The sequence below is a fragment of the Chlorocebus sabaeus genome, chromosome 16 (assembly GCF_047675955.1).
Source record: "Chlorocebus sabaeus isolate Y175 chromosome 16, mChlSab1.0.hap1, whole genome shotgun sequence".
NCBI classification, from domain to species: Eukaryota; Metazoa; Chordata; class Mammalia; order Primates; family Cercopithecidae; genus Chlorocebus; species Chlorocebus sabaeus.
In genome coordinates this window covers 12,557,773-12,575,849 of record NC_132919.1, presented here as the reverse complement: position 1 = coordinate 12,575,849, position 18,077 = coordinate 12,557,773, and the positions used below count along the sequence as shown (strand labels likewise).

At 40.5% G+C, this 18,077-nt stretch overlaps 1 protein-coding gene and 1 long non-coding RNA gene across 3 annotated transcripts in view; one reads left to right on the top strand and one right to left on the bottom strand.

Moving 5' to 3' along the window:
• The window catches only part of MYOCD (myocardin), a 100,934-nt gene that overhangs the window by 48,161 nt on the left and 34,696 nt on the right, over nucleotides 1-18,077 (bottom strand). The window contains exons 2-5 of one of the 2 annotated variants that reach the window (XM_008010416.3): nucleotides 13,899-13,964; nucleotides 8,541-8,584; nucleotides 3,481-3,536; nucleotides 1,367-1,442 (exon numbers count right to left, since the gene is read on the bottom strand). In XM_008010416.3, the coding sequence (XP_008008607.3) occupies nucleotides 1,367-1,382 (16 nt within the window). In that variant the 5' untranslated portion in view covers nucleotides 1,383-1,442; nucleotides 3,481-3,536; nucleotides 8,541-8,584; nucleotides 13,899-13,964. The remainder of the gene's footprint in view (nucleotides 1-1,366; nucleotides 1,443-3,480; nucleotides 3,537-8,540; nucleotides 8,585-13,898; nucleotides 13,965-18,077) is intronic. The other variant, XM_008010412.3, reaches the window with a different exon arrangement.
• The window catches only part of LOC119620239 (uncharacterized), a 34,153-nt gene continuing 29,031 nt past the window's right edge, over nucleotides 12,956-18,077 (top strand). Inside the window, exons 1-2 of the long non-coding RNA XR_005236712.2 lie at nucleotides 12,956-13,719; nucleotides 14,110-14,159. This is a non-coding gene — a long non-coding RNA (uncharacterized lncRNA). The remainder of the gene's footprint in view (nucleotides 13,720-14,109; nucleotides 14,160-18,077) is intronic.

Here is an 18,077-nt window from a genome sequence, read left to right as displayed (position 1 = left end):
ACTGCAAAGGAGGTAAGAATTCTGTCACCTCCCTTTGAGGGACTTTTCTCCCTGTTTTCCAGACACCTGGCATCCTTTGGCTGCCTCATGCAGATCAAAGCTTTCCATCCCACACAGCCTTCCCTTCAGCGTTGGTCTCTTTCTCTTCCCTACCCTGAAAACAGTTCTCCGTCTTAAAATATCCCACCTACTCTAAGGTTGAAAAAGGGTCAGTCTTGGAAAGCCAGAAAAAATAACAAATGATGCCAATCAAAGAACCAAGGTTCACAATTTCCAGGATATTTCAGAGCCTTTCGTGTGCTTTAAAGCTACTGTTCAGTCTTGGAAGGAAATCCACATTCTAGAGAAATAGCGTTCAGGCCTTGTGCAGGCTGTTCCCTCAGACTGCGACACCCTTCCATCTTTTTCTACCTGGCTCAGTCCTCACATTCCAGCCCATTTCCTCCCTCCTCCCCTATCCATTCTGATTCCGATGGCTCTTTTCTCTGATCCTCTTCCATACACCCACCACACCAGGCATTTCCTTTCTTTCCGTGCTGGATTGTAAATGTGATTCTCATGTCCTCTGTTATACTGTGAGACCATCTAAAGGCACAAACCTGTGGCTTATTCATCATTGAACCCACTGGCCTGGCAGAACAGCTAACTCCTAGCAGACACCCAATATAGTGTGTGTTCAAGGAACAAATATCTCATAGGTAACCATCAAATTAGGGGTTGGACCTCTTTTAGGGTGGGTACCAATGGTCTCGGGGATTCTGTCTCAGTTAAGGCAACTTACCAGGCAGGAGTAGAAGCCTCTCCTCCTGCATCCGGATGTCAGAATATGGGGACCAATTAGTTGTTTGTTTGCCTTGTCTCACATGCCCCAGCACAGAGGCGGCACCCTAAAGCAGAACTAGGCCTGCTTTGATCGGTACTAATTTCCTCAGATTGTATTCCCTGCACACCAAAAGGTAAAGGCGTCAGCAAAGCGCAATCAATTACCTGGAGGATACAAAGGCAGCAAGGGAACCGTGATCCCCTGCCAAAGCGAGTGATGATCCAGATTAGTAATAATTGTCAGCACATGTTGGATGTGTTCCTTGCACTCCTAGAAGTTATATGATCTGCCGAGGCCTTACAGTTAGGAGATGGGACAGCTGAGATCAGAGCCGGAGTCTCTAACCCGCTTAACCATTTTACGGCTTCCCAACTTGGTTATCTACGTGGCCTAGAAGACTTAGATGATTGCTTGAAACTACCACTTTGTAATGACAATGGAGATTTTTAAGAGGGTTCAGCAACTGTACAGACACAAGTAACTCTGGGAAAATGGCCCACCATTCTATAGCATCTCTTGGTGTCTGATTTCTTGCAGGCTTACCTTGGAGTATGTGCATATTAACCAAGTTGGCACTGTTGCACCTGTTTCTGGCTTTGCGCTTCAGGGAATTTTTAGCCTGTAGAACCCAAACAAAGAGAATCACCTAGTTTTACCTTTTAAAAAAAAAAAACTCAATTTATCTCACAGGAGAAAATAACCTTTTAAAATAATAAATGAAACATGAAAATATTCTTGGTGTCTCACATTTTGACGAAGGAACATTTACAAAGACCCCTCCTGTAATTTTTAGATGGGAAAATAAGAAGGTGAAGAGCTTGGGTCCACGTCAGGGCTACAAACCTAAAGCTCTTTCAGGGGCAGGCAGGTTGGTACATGTTAATGAAATGTTACTATAACAGGATACTAGGCTGCTTGTATTATAACCAATCTTATTCCATTGCCTTTTTTTTTTCTTCGAGACAGGGTCTCTGTCATCCAGGCTGGAACGATCATAGCTCACTGCAGCCTCGACCTCCTGGGCACAAGTGATCCTCCTGCCTTAGTCCCATGAGTAGCTGGTACTACAGACATGCATCACCAAGCCCAGCTAATTTTTTTTTTAATTTTTAATTTTTGGTAGAGACAGGATTTCACCATGTTTCCTAGGCTGGTTTTGAACTCCTGGACTCAAGCAATCTGCTCGTCTCAGCCTCCCAAAGTGCTGGGACAGCCATGAGCCACAGCACCCAGCCTCCATTTCCTCTGAAAACAGTCACAAAATTAACCAAAATCAGAGCTAAAACATTGCCTAAATCTAAAATAACAGGACAACGTATGCCTCTTTCCCGTTATTCACCTGACTTCTCTTTTAGGACATGTGAACATGTAAAGCCTACAGATTCAGGCCCACCAGGAGTTGGACGGGCATGAAGAGATAGGTTATTTACCCAGTCTCGTTATCTTCTTGATGGGACTGTCGGTAGGGCTGTTGCAGGCTGTGGGAGGGCCAACACTGGACCCCAGGTTTCTGATGTCTAGTTCTGGATTTTTAATCTCACTGTAGTGGATCTCCCAGTGGCCCCCTGAGAGGGGTCTGGGAATCACTCCTGTTCTGATAAGAGTCTGCTGTTCTTTGTTATTCTCCAGGTAGTGGGAATCACAGCCACCTGTGAGCTACTTTGAAGCGTAGCAGATCCCTCCTCTTCCTCTCTACCCACAGACAAGTGGCAAAGCTAGCGCTCTCAGGCAAGGAAACAGCGGCAGGCAGATACTCTCTTTGCCTTTCCTTCTCACTCAAAGTGTTGATACTTGCTAAATAGTATTCATTAACATGTTATTGACAAATTCAGGTTGCAGAGATTTGTTATGAAGGTACAGAATATATGCCGAATCTCACCCTCGAATGCTACAAAAAAAGAAGGGAAAAAAGCAAATAACCTTTTGCCTTTCAGAAGCCACAGATAAGTTCTGTATGCATAGACCATGCCTTAGCATTGAATTGGATTTTTAAAAATCTGGTTGTTGTTAAAAAATGACAGGAATAAAAGGTAAGGCTGCTTGAAAGCTGACTCCACTTCCCTCTCTAAAGTGTTTTTTTTTGAGACAGAGTCTCGCTCTGTCGCCCAGGCTGGAGTGCAGTGGCCGGATCTCAGCTCACTGCAAGCTCCGCCTCCCGGGTTTATGCCATTCTCCTGCCTCAGCCTCCCGAGTAGCTGGGGCTACAAGCGCCCGCCACCTCGCCCGGCTAGTTTTTTGTATTTTTTTAAGTAGAGACGGGGTTTCACCGTGTTAGCCAGGATGGTCTCGATCTCCTGACCTCGTGATCCGCCCGTCTCGGCCTCCCAAAATGCTGGGATTACAGGCTTGAGCCACCACGCCCAGCCTCTAAAGTGTTTTTGACTCTAGTGCATCCTTACTGTAATTTCTTCCAACATTAGAAAAATGGGGGACTTTTTTTAAAAAAGCTAAAAAATAGGAGTTTCCAAGCTAACATAGTTGATCCCATTTCTATAGTTACTGGTTAATAGGAATCAGATTCCATATGATATGAGGGCAGGGGACTGGCAAATGGACTGAGTTTGTTGTAGGAATTCTACACGCATCCACCAAGGGTTAGCATTCAGAGATTCATAACCTGTAGCCTAAGCTTGGGTAAAGACATGTGCAAAAATTACCTTGTCGCTCTCCAAATGTTTTCTTTGCTCATGGAATTCAGCTGGACGTTTCAGTGCTGAAACAGACACACAAAACCATGAATGGAGACTGGGTTATGGGCATCGGTCAGTTTCGCAGAGTTTGCCGGTGTGCTTGCTGAGTTATGCACAGTAGGGAGGTGATTGCCTTTATTAGGCCACAAGCAATGAGAGATGACAGGCCTGGAGGACACCAGCGGCCCTGAAGCCATAGGAGACAGAGGAAGTGGAATCGAAGCCTCAAACAGGGGGAGTAGCAGAGGCAGGATGTGCAACAAGAAGAGAAGTGATGGAGGCAGGGCATTCCAAGTTCTGGAGGAAATAGAAAGGGTGGTGGAAAGCTGAAAACAGAAAGAATGCTCTGGTTAGAGGGAGAGGTGTAGACTTGGGTAACTAACACCCTCTTTGACTTTGCTCTGTCCTAGAGTGCAAAAGGCTCAGGGGATGACTGTGGTCTGTGTCTGTGGGGTGGGGTGGTGCTTTGGAGGAAGGGACTGTACTCTGGATAAAGTGTGTGGCTGGTAGGTCAGGAACATGCAACCGAGGGTGTTGAGTGAGAAGCAGAGAATCAAACTTTGAGGGCTGGAAGGAACCTTGGAGACAGGGAAGTTAACTCCAACAGTGAACAGAATGGGGAAACTGAGGTCCACAGAAATTGATTGACTAGCTCAGGATCAATTAGGGCTGGGAACATAGGTCCTGTGACAACTCTAACCTCTTTCAAGGTGTGGTATGTAAAATATTAACAACCAGTAGACACAGGCACTGGTCAGTGGTACAGAACACACGGCAGCTGTGAACAACCTGGACAGAATGCCAGCCTTCGCTCTCTTCTCATGACCTCCTCCTCATCACAACTTCACAGCACCTCTTCTGGGGGTTTAATAAACTCCTTTGAGCAAAGAAGTAGAACATCATTTTGCAAAATTCTACATTTTGCCTTGATTTTCCTAATCTAGAACAATCTCAATCAGGAGCCACAAATAACCACTTTTCATGATAAGTGATAAGGTGGATTAGCAGTTACAGACTTGCATTGATTTTTCTCCCCCTGAATTGTATGTCTGGACAACTTGAGGAATCACATGATCCAGAGTTCCAATATTACTTGAACAGTGGTTTACCATACGGTGCAGGCAATGCAATATTCTTCCAAATCTTGGCCAGCACAAAAATTAGGTTTCTGACCAGATCAGGGTGTGTGTGTGTGCACACGTGCCTCATTCAACCCTTAAGACCATGCTGAATCTGGACATAGTTTTCAGCAGGGTTTGCTGGAGATCAAGCAGACATAGTTGTAGTCACGGTGGCTACCATAATGGTAGTTGGCCATAGTATCCTCTTTAAGGATGCTGCTTGGGGAGTTAATAAGTCACACTCTCTATAAATCTCCCTGTTCATCCCCAACATTAACAATGTTGCAGAACTGCCCCATCTGGCTTCCTTGTGCCAAAAATAGTTGACAGGCATCCTTCTCACTTTGACCAAAGATTAAGAGACTTCCCTTCTTATAGAAAAAAAAAATGAACACGCTTCTTGAATACCATTGATCTGGAAACTGTTTTACGGTTGTCTTTGCTTTCTGCTTTGTACTCTTAAAATGAGCTTCTCTGCCAAACCTCCCTTTTTAGATGACCCTTTTCTCCCATTTCTCCCAACTCAGTGATTCTGAGAAATTTATATGCAGCTGTCCTGTGTTGCTCATGCATTTTCTTTGAGTTGGGTCTGGTCATCATCCTTAACAAGGCTTGCCTTTGCCTGCGTTTGATCGCAGGTGGAATTTATGTCAAGGGAGTTCTGCAAAGCAACTCCCTTTCCCCTTAAGCAACCAGATTATGATACAAAGTCTGCTTGAAGTCCAGTGGGCCATTGTGGATCTATACAATCTCTATCAATAGCTCTTTCCTCTGTCCTGTCCCCTGGTAATCATTTAGTTAGGTATTGCATATTGGTGTAGTTTAATTACTTACATAACCCAGAAAAGGAATCGATCTTCATGTAGTCTTATTAAGTGGTTAAAAAGAATAGCATACCCTTTTCATCTAGAAACTCCCCGAAGGGAATAGCATGAATAGATCTTGGGATATCTGTGACATTCCAAACACAATTGGTTTTAATTGGGCTTGGGGTTTAGGAGGAATTTAACGGGTTCTCATGTCTCTGAGGCTGTTCAATGCTTATTAGCAAAGCGTATTAATTGTTCTAAGAAACACTGTATTTCCTGTATCTCAGCTTCATAGAGCTACAATTCATCACTTCTTGGTGTTAATAACTCCCCTGGGAGATGATTCACACGGTCCAGTTCTCTGATGCCAGGAGCACAAAGGTCTTCTGGAATCTTCTGCCACAGGGTGGAAGAAACTATCTCCATTTAGCAAGGACTTGGGAAGAAAGCCAGAGAGGTTCACATGCTGTATTTTACCACATGCTCTTCTCCTCAGAGGTTAAGGGGTGTTGTATGGGGCACTGGCTTGAGGTCACACCATGGAAAACTATCCTGCCATGGACCTGGGGTTGAGGTTTGCCTTCTCAGTGACCGCAGAGACTGTGGGTTTTAGCCACCTCCCATGAAAGCCAACAAAAGCAATGGAGCTCCCCACCTCTCAGTTGGCTTTTTGGAAAATACATAAAAAACCACTTCTGCTGCCAGCCTGGGGAGTATCAAATGGCAACATTCTGTATTTAAAGAACTTTGACATTTAAGATTGAAAAGGAATTTGGATTCTACATTTTTAAAAAACTCCATGTGATTTTGAGTTAAAATACTGTTGTAAATTCAATCAGCCACACATCTAACTCATTCCCCCTGGAGGAAGATTAATGGCTCCTCACAAGGGAATTTGTGTTCTTGCCTCAGAGTTTTGTTGCAGGCTATTCCTATTTCTGTCCCCAAAGCTATCGCTAATTTGGGTCAGCCGAGCATATAAACATTTGCTTACTTAGAACTTAGAAAAAAGATTCCGAGATAAGAACAGTCTTCCTGCAGTCCTCTGCTCTCTGCTGTAACCTCATGCCTCCAGCAGGATCCCAGAAAAAGGAGAAAACAGGCCGTGGAGCCACAGAGAACTCAGTGAAGGCAGGGGCCTCACTCCTCAGTACAGGGTAGGGGCCCTGGAGTTGGGCAACTCTGGCAGCAGAAGCAGGGCTGTACCTGGTGTTGGGCTGTGCCTGGTGCAGGCCCTGACTTCTCTTAATGGGACCATTCAGCCGCAGGCTTGGAGCAATCCCAGATCCATTGCTACTAACAGGACCAAGAGGCAGAATTAAAGAGCCAGAGACTTCAGGGCATCAATGAGTGCAGCGTTCTCAAAGTGCAGCCTCCGGACCAGCATCTTCAGCAACTGGGAACGTGTTAGAAATCCCAATTCTTGGCTGGGTGTGGAGACTCACCCCTGTAATCCCAGCACTTTGGGAGGCCAAAGCAGGTGGATCACGAGGTCAGGAGTCCAAGACCAGCCTGGCCAAGATGGTGAAACCCTGTCTCTACTAAAAATACAAAAATTAGGTGGGCACGGTGACAGGAGCCTGTAATTCCAGCTATTCGGGAGGGTGAGGCAGGAGAATCGCTTGAATCCAGGAGGCAGAGGTTGCAGGGAGCCAAGATCGCACCACTGCACTTCAACCTGGGTGACAGCGTGAGACTCTGTCTCAAAAAAGAAAAAAAAGAAAAAAAGAAATCCTACTTCTTGGGCCCCAACCCAACCCCACAGAATCAGAAACTCTGCCAGTAGGACCCAGGAATCTGTGTTTTAACAAGCCTTCTGGGTGATTCTGATGCAAAAGCTTCAGAACCGCTGTGATGGGATTTATAAGTCCAGTGGATCTAGATCTAGGGGTGTTGGGAACCTAGGACTTCCAAACGGGAGCAATGAATGACCAGGACTGATTTTCAGCATTTCAAAAAGCTGAAGAGAAAGAGTATGTCTGCCCGGAGAAAGGCTGCTTAGACTCACAAGGCTGTCACTTTTCATTGCTCCTGCCCGGAATCATAGAGACTGGGTTTAGTTACGGTAGTTCTCATCAACAAGCACTAGCTGGTAAATTTATATACCATGAATTAGAAAATTAACTTAAAAACATAACATTAACTATTTAAAAATGCGTAGATTAATAATTAACGTATGTAGGATTCTTTAGGGGGACAGGCAAGACAACGCTATTTTAAACGTAAGACCCATGGCGGTGTTGGGTAGAACTGAAGAAGTCCTGGGTGGCTAAAATTTTGGGAACCATCCATTTGAGCTCTGCTCTTGCTCTGCCATCTACTTTTGTTATGACCTGGAGTAAGCCTAAGAGTTTTCCTGTGCTCTCACTTTCCCACTTATAAAAATGGGTTTATTCATGCTTGTCTTCTCTCCGTCTTGCTTTTAAAGACAAATCGGGTCATAAGAACTTTGTTTTTTCAAACAGGATACATACTATGCATAATGATAATGCTTTGGAGATTATATTTTTTTTTACGCTTGGAAAAAAATTGCTAGTTCCGTACTCCAATGATAGTCTTAATGGTCTGAAAACCGTGCATTTCCTAGTGTAGCTTTGTAATGTTCAAGACCTGGCTAGCGCACTTGGAGAATCTGATGCAACATCTGTGAACGCTTTGGAATTTCTCAGAAGGAGGGTACAAGGACGAATTCAAAGTGTGCCTGTAATGACTGGTTTTCTAGTTTCTAAGGAACAGGGAAATGGGAAAATTGAAGGAGAGACGGGGGGAAAAGAAGGAAGGTAAGATTTTTGACCCAAATGGGATTGACGTGAAAATCCAGGACACCTTTCTCTATCTCTGAATTTGAGATGTTAGAAAGAAGGGAAGAGGCAGACAGATTAATTCCCTTGCGCCGTGTACTGCTCAAACAGCCGACAGTGTGTGGTAGGGTGCTGTAGGGAAAAGCCAAGTCAAATGAATGCACTGAGGAAAGGAAGAGAGACTTTGTCCGGTCAACTTCTCAAAACTATCGTGAAGCTGCATGTGATAGGGGTGCGGGAATTGCCCCGGTCATTCTTCTTGCTATTCAGAAGTACCACAAAATTCAGGGATTTACCAAGGTTTTGCAGTAAGTATGTGGCTGCTGTAGCTTGGATTAGTCTGCAAAAAAAATAAAGGCAGCACCATTCATAGACAGCTCATTGTATCTTTAAATTCATTTACATTGATCAGATCATGGAACTAGGCTGCCCAGACATTTCATTCTGGCCAGCAGCGGCTTTCTCTGAGACTCTGTGAACACGTAGCAGCCTCTGTGGGCCCCGTGTCCTTTCAAATCCACTTTAGCTCCCTAATCTCATCTTCTGTATTCCAGGAGAATAAATTAAACCTTCTTACATCTCTCCCCTGGGTGAAACACCATAGATTCACGTTAGTAGCAGAGGGAGAGGGAGAGGAAGAAGTGATTTTTCCTTCAATCTTTCTGGCTACCCATTCTTATGCAGTGGTGTGAAGTTGTCCAAAATTATTAAATGAGGTGATTAAATGGGGGTGGTTTGGGACCCCTCCTAGACTGGAAGCACTTTGAAACAGAAGTTGAGTCCGACTTCTCTGTGTGTGTTCCCCAGAGCCTTTCTCACAGTAAAGGATTAATAAATATGTATTGAAATGCTCTATGACCAGTTTATTGAGTCTGATTTACATGGCTGGTCATCTTTCCACATCAAGTCTTCTGAAGTGGTTGGAATAAAATGGTGTTATTTAAAATTTTACCCAGGAGGGTGATACCCAGGGAGAAGAGTTGCAGGAGAGAAAATTTGCATAAGAAATAATGAACAGGCCCAATAGGTCTAGGGAAGGAGGTGGCCACTGTCCTAATGCCACAAGAACGTAGAGAACCTTGATGTCCTCTTGCAACCCTGAGCCCAAAAGGGAGGGATAGTGAAACCATTTCCTATGAATCCTGGTTGATGATGGCAAAGTAGGCAATTTGAAATCCCCATATTGAGATTTAGAGGTGAGATTTGGGAGAGAAATCTAAACAGTAAGTCCTGTAAGTAATATTTCTAAGTTAACTTTGAGAGGATATTTCATTAAGGTTTCATGCCGATTTTGAAAATGTGAATTTCACAACTGCCATTGTAAATGCACCTGGACTGAGAACCCTTTACCCGCTATTTAAAGTTGTGCCGGTGATTCTGTCCTAGCCTCAGAACCCTGCCCGTCTTGATTAAAAATCAAGAGATGGTGCCTTTAAATTCATTCAAAGCACGTAAAGAGGGAAATTAGCCTAAACTCATAATGCCCACACATAAGAACAAAGCGAATGTTTAAGAGACGTGATTCACGAGGATTATAAAAAAGAATTTGTTGCTGGTTGCTAATGACTGTTTATTACTCTGCAGCAAGCTCCAAACCTGCAGGATGGATGCCCAGGAAAAGGGAAGGAAGAAAATTTCAATCCATTTGGATTGGTTTCACTAGAATTACACATGATTCACCTCATTAGAGTCAATGGGGGAGGAGCCTCATAATTTAATTATCAATTTGCAATGCCACTGAAGGGAGACCTGCCATACAGATAAGTCAGTGAAATCTTCCATTCGATGCTCATCACGGCGAAGCATAGATTATGATGTAGAACTTGAAGCCATTGCATTTAAATCATTGGTTTATCTTTGGCATTTTCACATGATACACTTTTTAAATTTTCCAAGTTCTAACTGAATTTTTTGGCCATAAAATGCCTTATGATAGCAATATAAGTAAGTGTTTTTAAAGGCCAAGCAATTCATTTTGAACGTTTGAGAAAAGGAGCCTAGGCAGGGATCAGGAGACACAGGTTCTGGCCTCAGCTCCTCCCCAATAGGAGGGAGTTGCATGTTATCCAGTGGATAAGCCCTGAAGATTTAACCTAATGTAAAACTCACACTAATTCTCGGCAGGTGCTTCTGTTGATGAGTTAAAAATAGTAAGTCTGGCCAGGTGCGGTGGCTCACGCCTGTAATCCCAGCACTTTGGGAGGCTGAGGCGGGCGGATCACGAGGTCAGGAGATCGAGACCATCCTGGCTAACACGGCGAAACCCATCTCTACTAAAAATACAAAAAATTAGCCAGGCGTGGTGGCCGGCGCCTGTAGTCCCAGCTACTCGGGAGGCTGAGGCAGGAGAATGGTGCGAACCCAGGAGGCGGAGGTTGCAGTGAGCTGAAATCACGCTATTGTACTCCAGCCTGGGTGACAGAGCAAGACTCTGTCTCAAAAAAAAAAAAAAAAAAAACTGTATTGCTATTTTATAAGGACAATTAACAGTTCACTTAGCCATCAGCTTTGAGTTTTGACAATTTACGACATGTTTAAAAAGATTGCAACTATTTCAAATTTTATGAATAAAGTGAGATTTTATGAATAATTTTATCTGGCATGGGTTTACATTCTCATAAATGAGACTGTAGAAAATGGGACCACATGAGATCTAGGCTTTGGGACATCGGAAAAATCTCTTAGGCCTCTTCAACCTCAGTTTCATGAACAAGAAAGACAAACAGGGATTGGGATGGGTCAGGAGTTTTCAAACTCTATTCTGAGGAGAACCAGCACCACAGAGAGAATTATCAGGGAGCTTCTGGAAGGGATGAGGAGGGGCCTAGTAAATGGGGCAGACACCCTTGACACTGCCTCAGCCAGTGCATATATATATGTATATATGTACACACACACACGTATATATATAGTGCATAAGATTTAACAAATAAAAAATTAGAAAATCACAGAATTAGGTAGGCTCTAAGGAATATTAACTTTTTTCCTTCCTCCTTTCCTTTCTCCTTTTCTTTCACTTTCTGTTTCAAAAAATGTAAATAGAATGAAAAAATAGTCTTCTTGTGTAAGGTAATGAGTTGCACACCGGATTATGGTTTGTTTGTTTGTTTGTTTTGTTTTGTTTTTGGACGGAGTCTCGTGCTGTTGCCCAGGCTGGAGTGCAGTGGTGCGATCTCGGCTCACTGCAAGCTCCACCTCCTGGGTTCACGCCATTCTCCTGCCTCAGCCTCCCAAGTAGCTGGGACTACAGGCGCCCGCCACCAGGCCTGGCTAATTTTTTTTTTTTTTTTTTGTATTTTTAGTAGAGATGGGGTTTCACCACGTTAGCCAGGATGGTCTCGATCTCCTGACCTCGTGATCTGCCCACCTCAGCCTCCCAAAGTGCCAGGATTACAGGCTTGAGCCACTGTGCCCGGCCTGCTTCTGTGTGCTTTTTATCAGCTTTCTCCCTAATATCTTGACTCTCTCTGAGGGGCCATCTTGCTTGTTATTGTTATCCCTAAAGTGCCTGGCACAGTCCCCTGTATATAGCCTGGTTTATAATAAAATTTGTTGAATTAAATTGAATTGAAAACATCCTGAGGCTCTTGGTTCCTCTTTCCTTCTCCCAATCGTTTGCACTTAGACATGTTTCCTTAGGTGCCAGAGGAAATACATTGCTCTGCTGAAATGCATGTAGAGTGCATGTTTAATCTCTGATTGGGCTGAAGAGGCTAACCATCAGCAGGTGAAGAGATGCATCCTATCTCTAGCTTCCTGAGAAGAGCTAAGTAGAAAAGATCTGTACAGGCGGGGCCTGCGGTGTGCACCTGTCATGACTTGGACACTTTTCCGTAGCAGAATCTACACTCTTGGAAAGCCTGGTTGAGAGGAGGTAGCTGAAGATTGGGGAAAGCCTTCATCATAGTGTGTGATTTTGAAATGCTTTATTATTTCATGATTTGTAGGATTTTTTTTTCCTAGAAATTATCTTAATGATGCAATGGACTAAAGATGCAAAATTTCAGTTAAACGGTATTTTGTTAATATGCATATTATTTGATTCTGGAATTCCTGCAGAACAAAATACTATATCTTCATTGGACTCTACTATACAAATGAACATTTGACTTATATAACTTACATGATAGGTGTTATTTTAAAATGTATGGTAGTGTTAATTACCATCTTCATTTGGTGTTTTTACTAATTTTCAGATTTAACCCCATATCCCTCAAAAAATATTTATTCTCAGCCAAATGCCAGCTGCAAGACCCAGGCCCAGAGTATTTAAGCACATGAGTCAAACTTTAAATCAGGCGTGCACAACTTGGGCTTACGGAAAGGTCCTGGGTCCATCTACTCCATTTGCCTTTCCAGAATTAAGGAGAAAGAAGCATCAGTGAAGGGATAGATTATCAGCTTTGAGCAAAATTGTCTTGACCTGATCTGACATCTGCAGACCTTTGGTTTCTCCCTGTCTTTAGCACCTCCAAAGAAAGGCTAAGATGGAACAGGCCACACATCGACTTGCTCCTTTGCTTTCTCAGCATAGTTGTCAACGTTGCTTAAACAGCCTCAAAATAGCAGGCTGAGCTGTTTCTTTTGTACTTCACAAACCTCTAAAAGAGTTGTCCCAGTTTAAGGTCACATACTGTTTACTATTTGTAGAGCTCAGCCACGAACAAAGGATTACTTTTGAATTACAAAACAAGAGGCTTGAAAAATTCTTAGTTTTGTTCTGTCTTTGAAACAAAGACTAAACTTTCAGTGTTCAGCCATGGGTCATAGTGCTTCCACATAACTAACTATGCAACATTTTTTCTAACTAATATAACTAACTACACCATACAGACCTACACATAGGGCTTCCATATAACTAACTACACTACAGTTTTTCAAGGGCAGACTTTTGCTTGTTGTGTACTGAACTCTGAAGTAACAGTCACAATAGCATTTTACAGACACCTGAATTTCTGCACAAGTCATTATAGATCTTGATTTTTAAATTTTATTGGAGAGAAAGTTAAGAATCTATGGCCTGGAACAGCTTCACCCATGACTTATTCATCCAGAGTACCCTTTTCTCTATTTTCACAGATAACCAGGAATTAGCTTTCATTGCTGAATTGGTAGAAAATTTAAAACATATCTTCTAAAATATACAATAATCCTTCTTCTTTTACCCAGATCGTGGCCAGGAATTCAACATTATATCATTTATGCTAAAATGGTATTGCCACTCCACCTTCTAGAGAGGAAATACTTGACCAATATTCAATTACTTGTGGACTCAAATACCCCAAACAGAACTGAAACTGAGGAGGTGAGAAAAAGACGATGTAATTGATGCTTCTGGAATGAATATTAATTATATCCAATTTTAAAAGTAGATGAGTCAGGCGTGCCCATAATGAATTGTGTTTACCCTGAGAACAAATCCACTACATTGGAATTTTAGGCATAACCAGTATCATTAAAAGGCGCCCCTTGCAGGTGAGTAGGTAGCAGTTGGGGCAAAGCATCCAAGGTCTGGGATTTCTGCTGATACCAATGCTTTGAAGATCTTGGGAGACCATGGCATTGGCTTAAACTAAATGACCTCTGAGGCACTTTCCAGCTCCCAAATGGTGTGGCCCTATGTACATCAGTAATGAAGAGATGCAGGTACTCACGTGGTATTAAGCCTTGGTTAGCCAGCTGTTCCTGAGTCCTTCTTTGTTGAAGTCTTAACTGTAAAACTTAGAAAAGGAAGTGTTAGTTTGTGAGTTGGGCTAAATATCATTACAATCATTATATTTTCATTATACATTCATAGCTCATCTCATTTTATTTCTAAAAGAGTTCTGAAAATTATTATGAAGTACATTTTCATTTCTGTTGTAGACACAGTGGAAGAAGAAGGAGAGAAGCTGAGAAAGTTACAAGGTTTTGCAGTAAGTCTGTCCCAAACTAGAATTAGAATACTTGTCTCCTCTTTGAAGTGCATGTTATTTTCGCAGTGCCACACTCTCTCTCTCCACACTCTGTCATTTGTAAGATAAATATCATCTAATTCCACTTGGGTGGCAACCAATGATATCAAGAGGGGAGACAGAGTCCCACCTAGGTTCAAATCTCATCTCTACCCCCTTAACAGCTGTGTATCCCTGAGCAAGTTGCTTAACGTCTCTTACGCTCAGTTTCCTCATTTGTAAATAAAAACAATGCCTACCTCATGGTGTTGCTATAAAGTTTGATAAAACAGTGTATGCACATTGCTTAGCAGAATGTCTGGCACATGTAAAGACATTTTGATAAGTGGTAGTATTATGAGAATCTGGAATTCTCCTGGGAATTCGAAGGCCTATTGGGGTTGTGCTTTTCTTGGAAAAATTAAAACACTGTAAAATTGTCAAAATTATATATTATAAATAAATATAAGTATGTTCCCAATATTATGTATCTATAGCACAAATATATGTATCATATACATGTAATGGTAAAAATGAAAGAATATTGAATTATTAACTTCTGAGGGCAGTATTTACAGTGTTCTCCTTCCCATTGCCCCTCTCCTCCAAACACATTCTATCTTTGGAAATTCAGACTCCTCCTCATGGCTATTCCATTTTCTCTGTATACATTGACGAGAGATCTTAAAGTTTGAATCCACTTGGATTAATCATCAGCTAAAATAAAAACCATGTTTTCCAGAGGACCGCAACAGAACTCGGAGTCTGTATAACGTAAGGCTCACAATGTCCAGAACACAATCTAAAATACTCTAACACAAAAAACTGGGAAAATGTGACCAATTCTAAATGGAAAAGACAATGAACAGATGCAAACCTTGAGATGAGTCAGATGTTGAAATGATCAGACAAATACTTTCAAATAGTTATTTCCAACTAGGTTCAATGAAGTAAAAGAAATGGACAAAAAATAGGAAATCTCAGCAGCAAAACAGAACACATAAAGAAACAAAGTAGAAACATTAAAACTCAATATGGTATCTGAAATAAAAAATTATTGAATGGACTTAATAGAAGAATATCAAAGGAGTGAGTCAGTAATCTTGAAGATAGATCAAACTGGAGAAGAGAGAGAAAAAAGATGAAAAAAAATGAGCAGAGCTTCAGGAACTAGTGTGACAATATCTAAAAGTCTAACATTAGCCTCAGGGACCAGTGTGACAATATTTAAAAGTTTAATGTTAGGTAATTAGGGTCCCAGAAGTACAGCAGAGCCATAGAGCAAGTTTTAATTTAATTGAAGTAGAGCAGATTAACGTCACATAAAATGGACATCAAGTCACAGAGTATCGTCAGAGATCAAGAATGGAAATTTCATAATTATAAGAGGGAAGGCATATCAATTATAAATGGATAGGCATTTAAGAACAGAACCTCAAAATACATGAAGCAAAAATGGACAGAATTAAAAGAATAAATAGACAATTTCCAAATCACAAAAGCTTCCTGAAATTGGTGAAAAAAAATGTACAGATTCAAAAGGCTCAATAAACCCTACACCAAATGTATACACAGAAAACCACACTTGGATACATAATAATCCAATGACTGAAGCCAAAGATAAAGAGAAAAATCTTAAAAACAGGTAGGGGAGAAACAATACATTGTATAAAGAAAAGTGTTGATTTAAATAGCCACAGACTTCTCTTCAGAAACGATGAAAGCTAGAAAATAAAAAACTAAAAGAGAAACAAATAAACACCCCATCCTCCAATCTACCAACTCAGAATAGAAAATGTCCTCTAGGAATGAAGGTGAAATAAAGACATTTTCAGGTAAAGAAAAAATAATATAATTTCTTACCAGAAATGCTGAAGTAAATTCTTTAGGCTCAAGGGAAATGATACCAGAAGATAACACAGATATTCAGGAATGAATAAAGAATGTCAGAAATGGTAACTCTATTAACAAATATTAAAGATATTTATTTTTCTTCTTAAACATATATAACTTTATAAGGAAAAATTATAACTTTGTCTTGCGATGCTCTTAAGGAACATAGATGTAATACAGATTACAGTGATAACGTAAAGGACTTCTTATGACTGCCAAATTTCTATAGTTCACATGCAGTGGTATAATACTAACTATAGGTAGACAGTCGTAATTAATGATTATACTGTAACCAATAATAAGAACACAAAGGGTATAACTAAAAACACCCTATAAATTGAAATGGAATGCTAAAAGTATCAAGTAATCCAAAGAAGGCAAGAGAGGGGGAATATAGGAACAGAAAGCATAGGGACAAACAAAAAACAAGTAATATAATGGTAGATCCAAATCCAACCATGTCAATAATTACGTCAAATTTTAATAGTGGAAATGCTCAAATAAAACAGAGTTTATCAGAAAGAATTTATAAAAGCCATATTCAATTATATGTTGTCTGCAGGAGACACACTTTATATATAAACTGTCAGATTGGTTGAAAGTAAGTAGATGGAAAAAAGATATACCATACAGACAGCAAGCATAAGAAAGCTGGAATAACTACATTAATGTCACATAAAATAGACATCAAGTCACAGAGTATTGTTAGAGATAAATAATGGAAATTTTATAATTATAAGAGGGAGAATTCATCAGGAAGACATAGCAATTATAAATGGATATGCATTTAAGAAGAGAACCTCAAAATACATGAAACAAAAATGGACAGAATTAAAGGACTAGATAGACAATTTCAAAATGACAGTAGGAGATTTTAAGACTCCTCTCTCAACATCTGACATAATTAGATTTAAAAAAATACTAATGACATAGAGGATTTGAGCGATAATATCAAACATCTTGATATAATTAATACTTGTTTAGCACTACAGCCAACAACTGCAGAATAAACATTCTTTTCAAGTGTACATGGTACATTTACCAATATATACTAGGCCATAGAATATGTTTTAATAAATTTGAAATAATTGATATCATGTAGAGTACATTTTCTGTCCACACTGGAATTAATTATTACTCAAAAGCAATATGCTATTAACAAAAATGTTTGGTAATACATTTCTAGACAATTCATAGTCAAAACAGAATCACAAGAGTAATAAAAAATATTTTAAACTGAATAATAAAAAATATACAACATATTATAACTATTTCATGTCACAATTTCCCATAACCCATATTACAACTTATTAGATACAGCTAAAGTAGTGATTAGAGGGAAACTTAGAGTTTTACATACTTATATTAGAAAAAGAGAAAGGTTTGAAATCAATGACCTAAGATTCTACCATAAGAAGATAAAAAAGAAGTATGCTCATAGTAAGTAGAAATAAGAAATAATAAAGATTAAAGCAGAAATCTTTATAATATAAAACAGACAAGTAGTAGAAAAAATTAACAATGTCAAAAGCTGGTTATTTGCAAAGATCAACAAAACTGAAAAACTCCTAACTAGACTGATTTATTTTATTTTATTTTATTTTATTTTATTTTATTTTATTTTATTTTATTTATTTATTTTGAGACAGAGTCTCACTCTGTCACCCAGGCTGGAGTGCAATGGCACGATCTCGGCTCACTGCAACCTTTGTCTCCCGGGTTTAAGTGATTCTCCTGCCTCCGCCTCCTGAGTAGCTGGGATTACAAGCGTGTGCCACCATGCCAGGCTAATCTTTGTATTTTTAGTAGAGATGGGTTTCGCCATGTTGGTAAGTTTGGTCTAGAACTCCTAACTTCAAGTGACCCACCTGCCTCGGCCTCCCAAAGTATCTGATTATAAAAGTAGAGAATAAAATTTATCAATAACGAAACTAAAAAATGTGTTACAACCATATATTCTAGACATTAAAGATAATGAGAAAATATCATTAACATATATGTACTAAT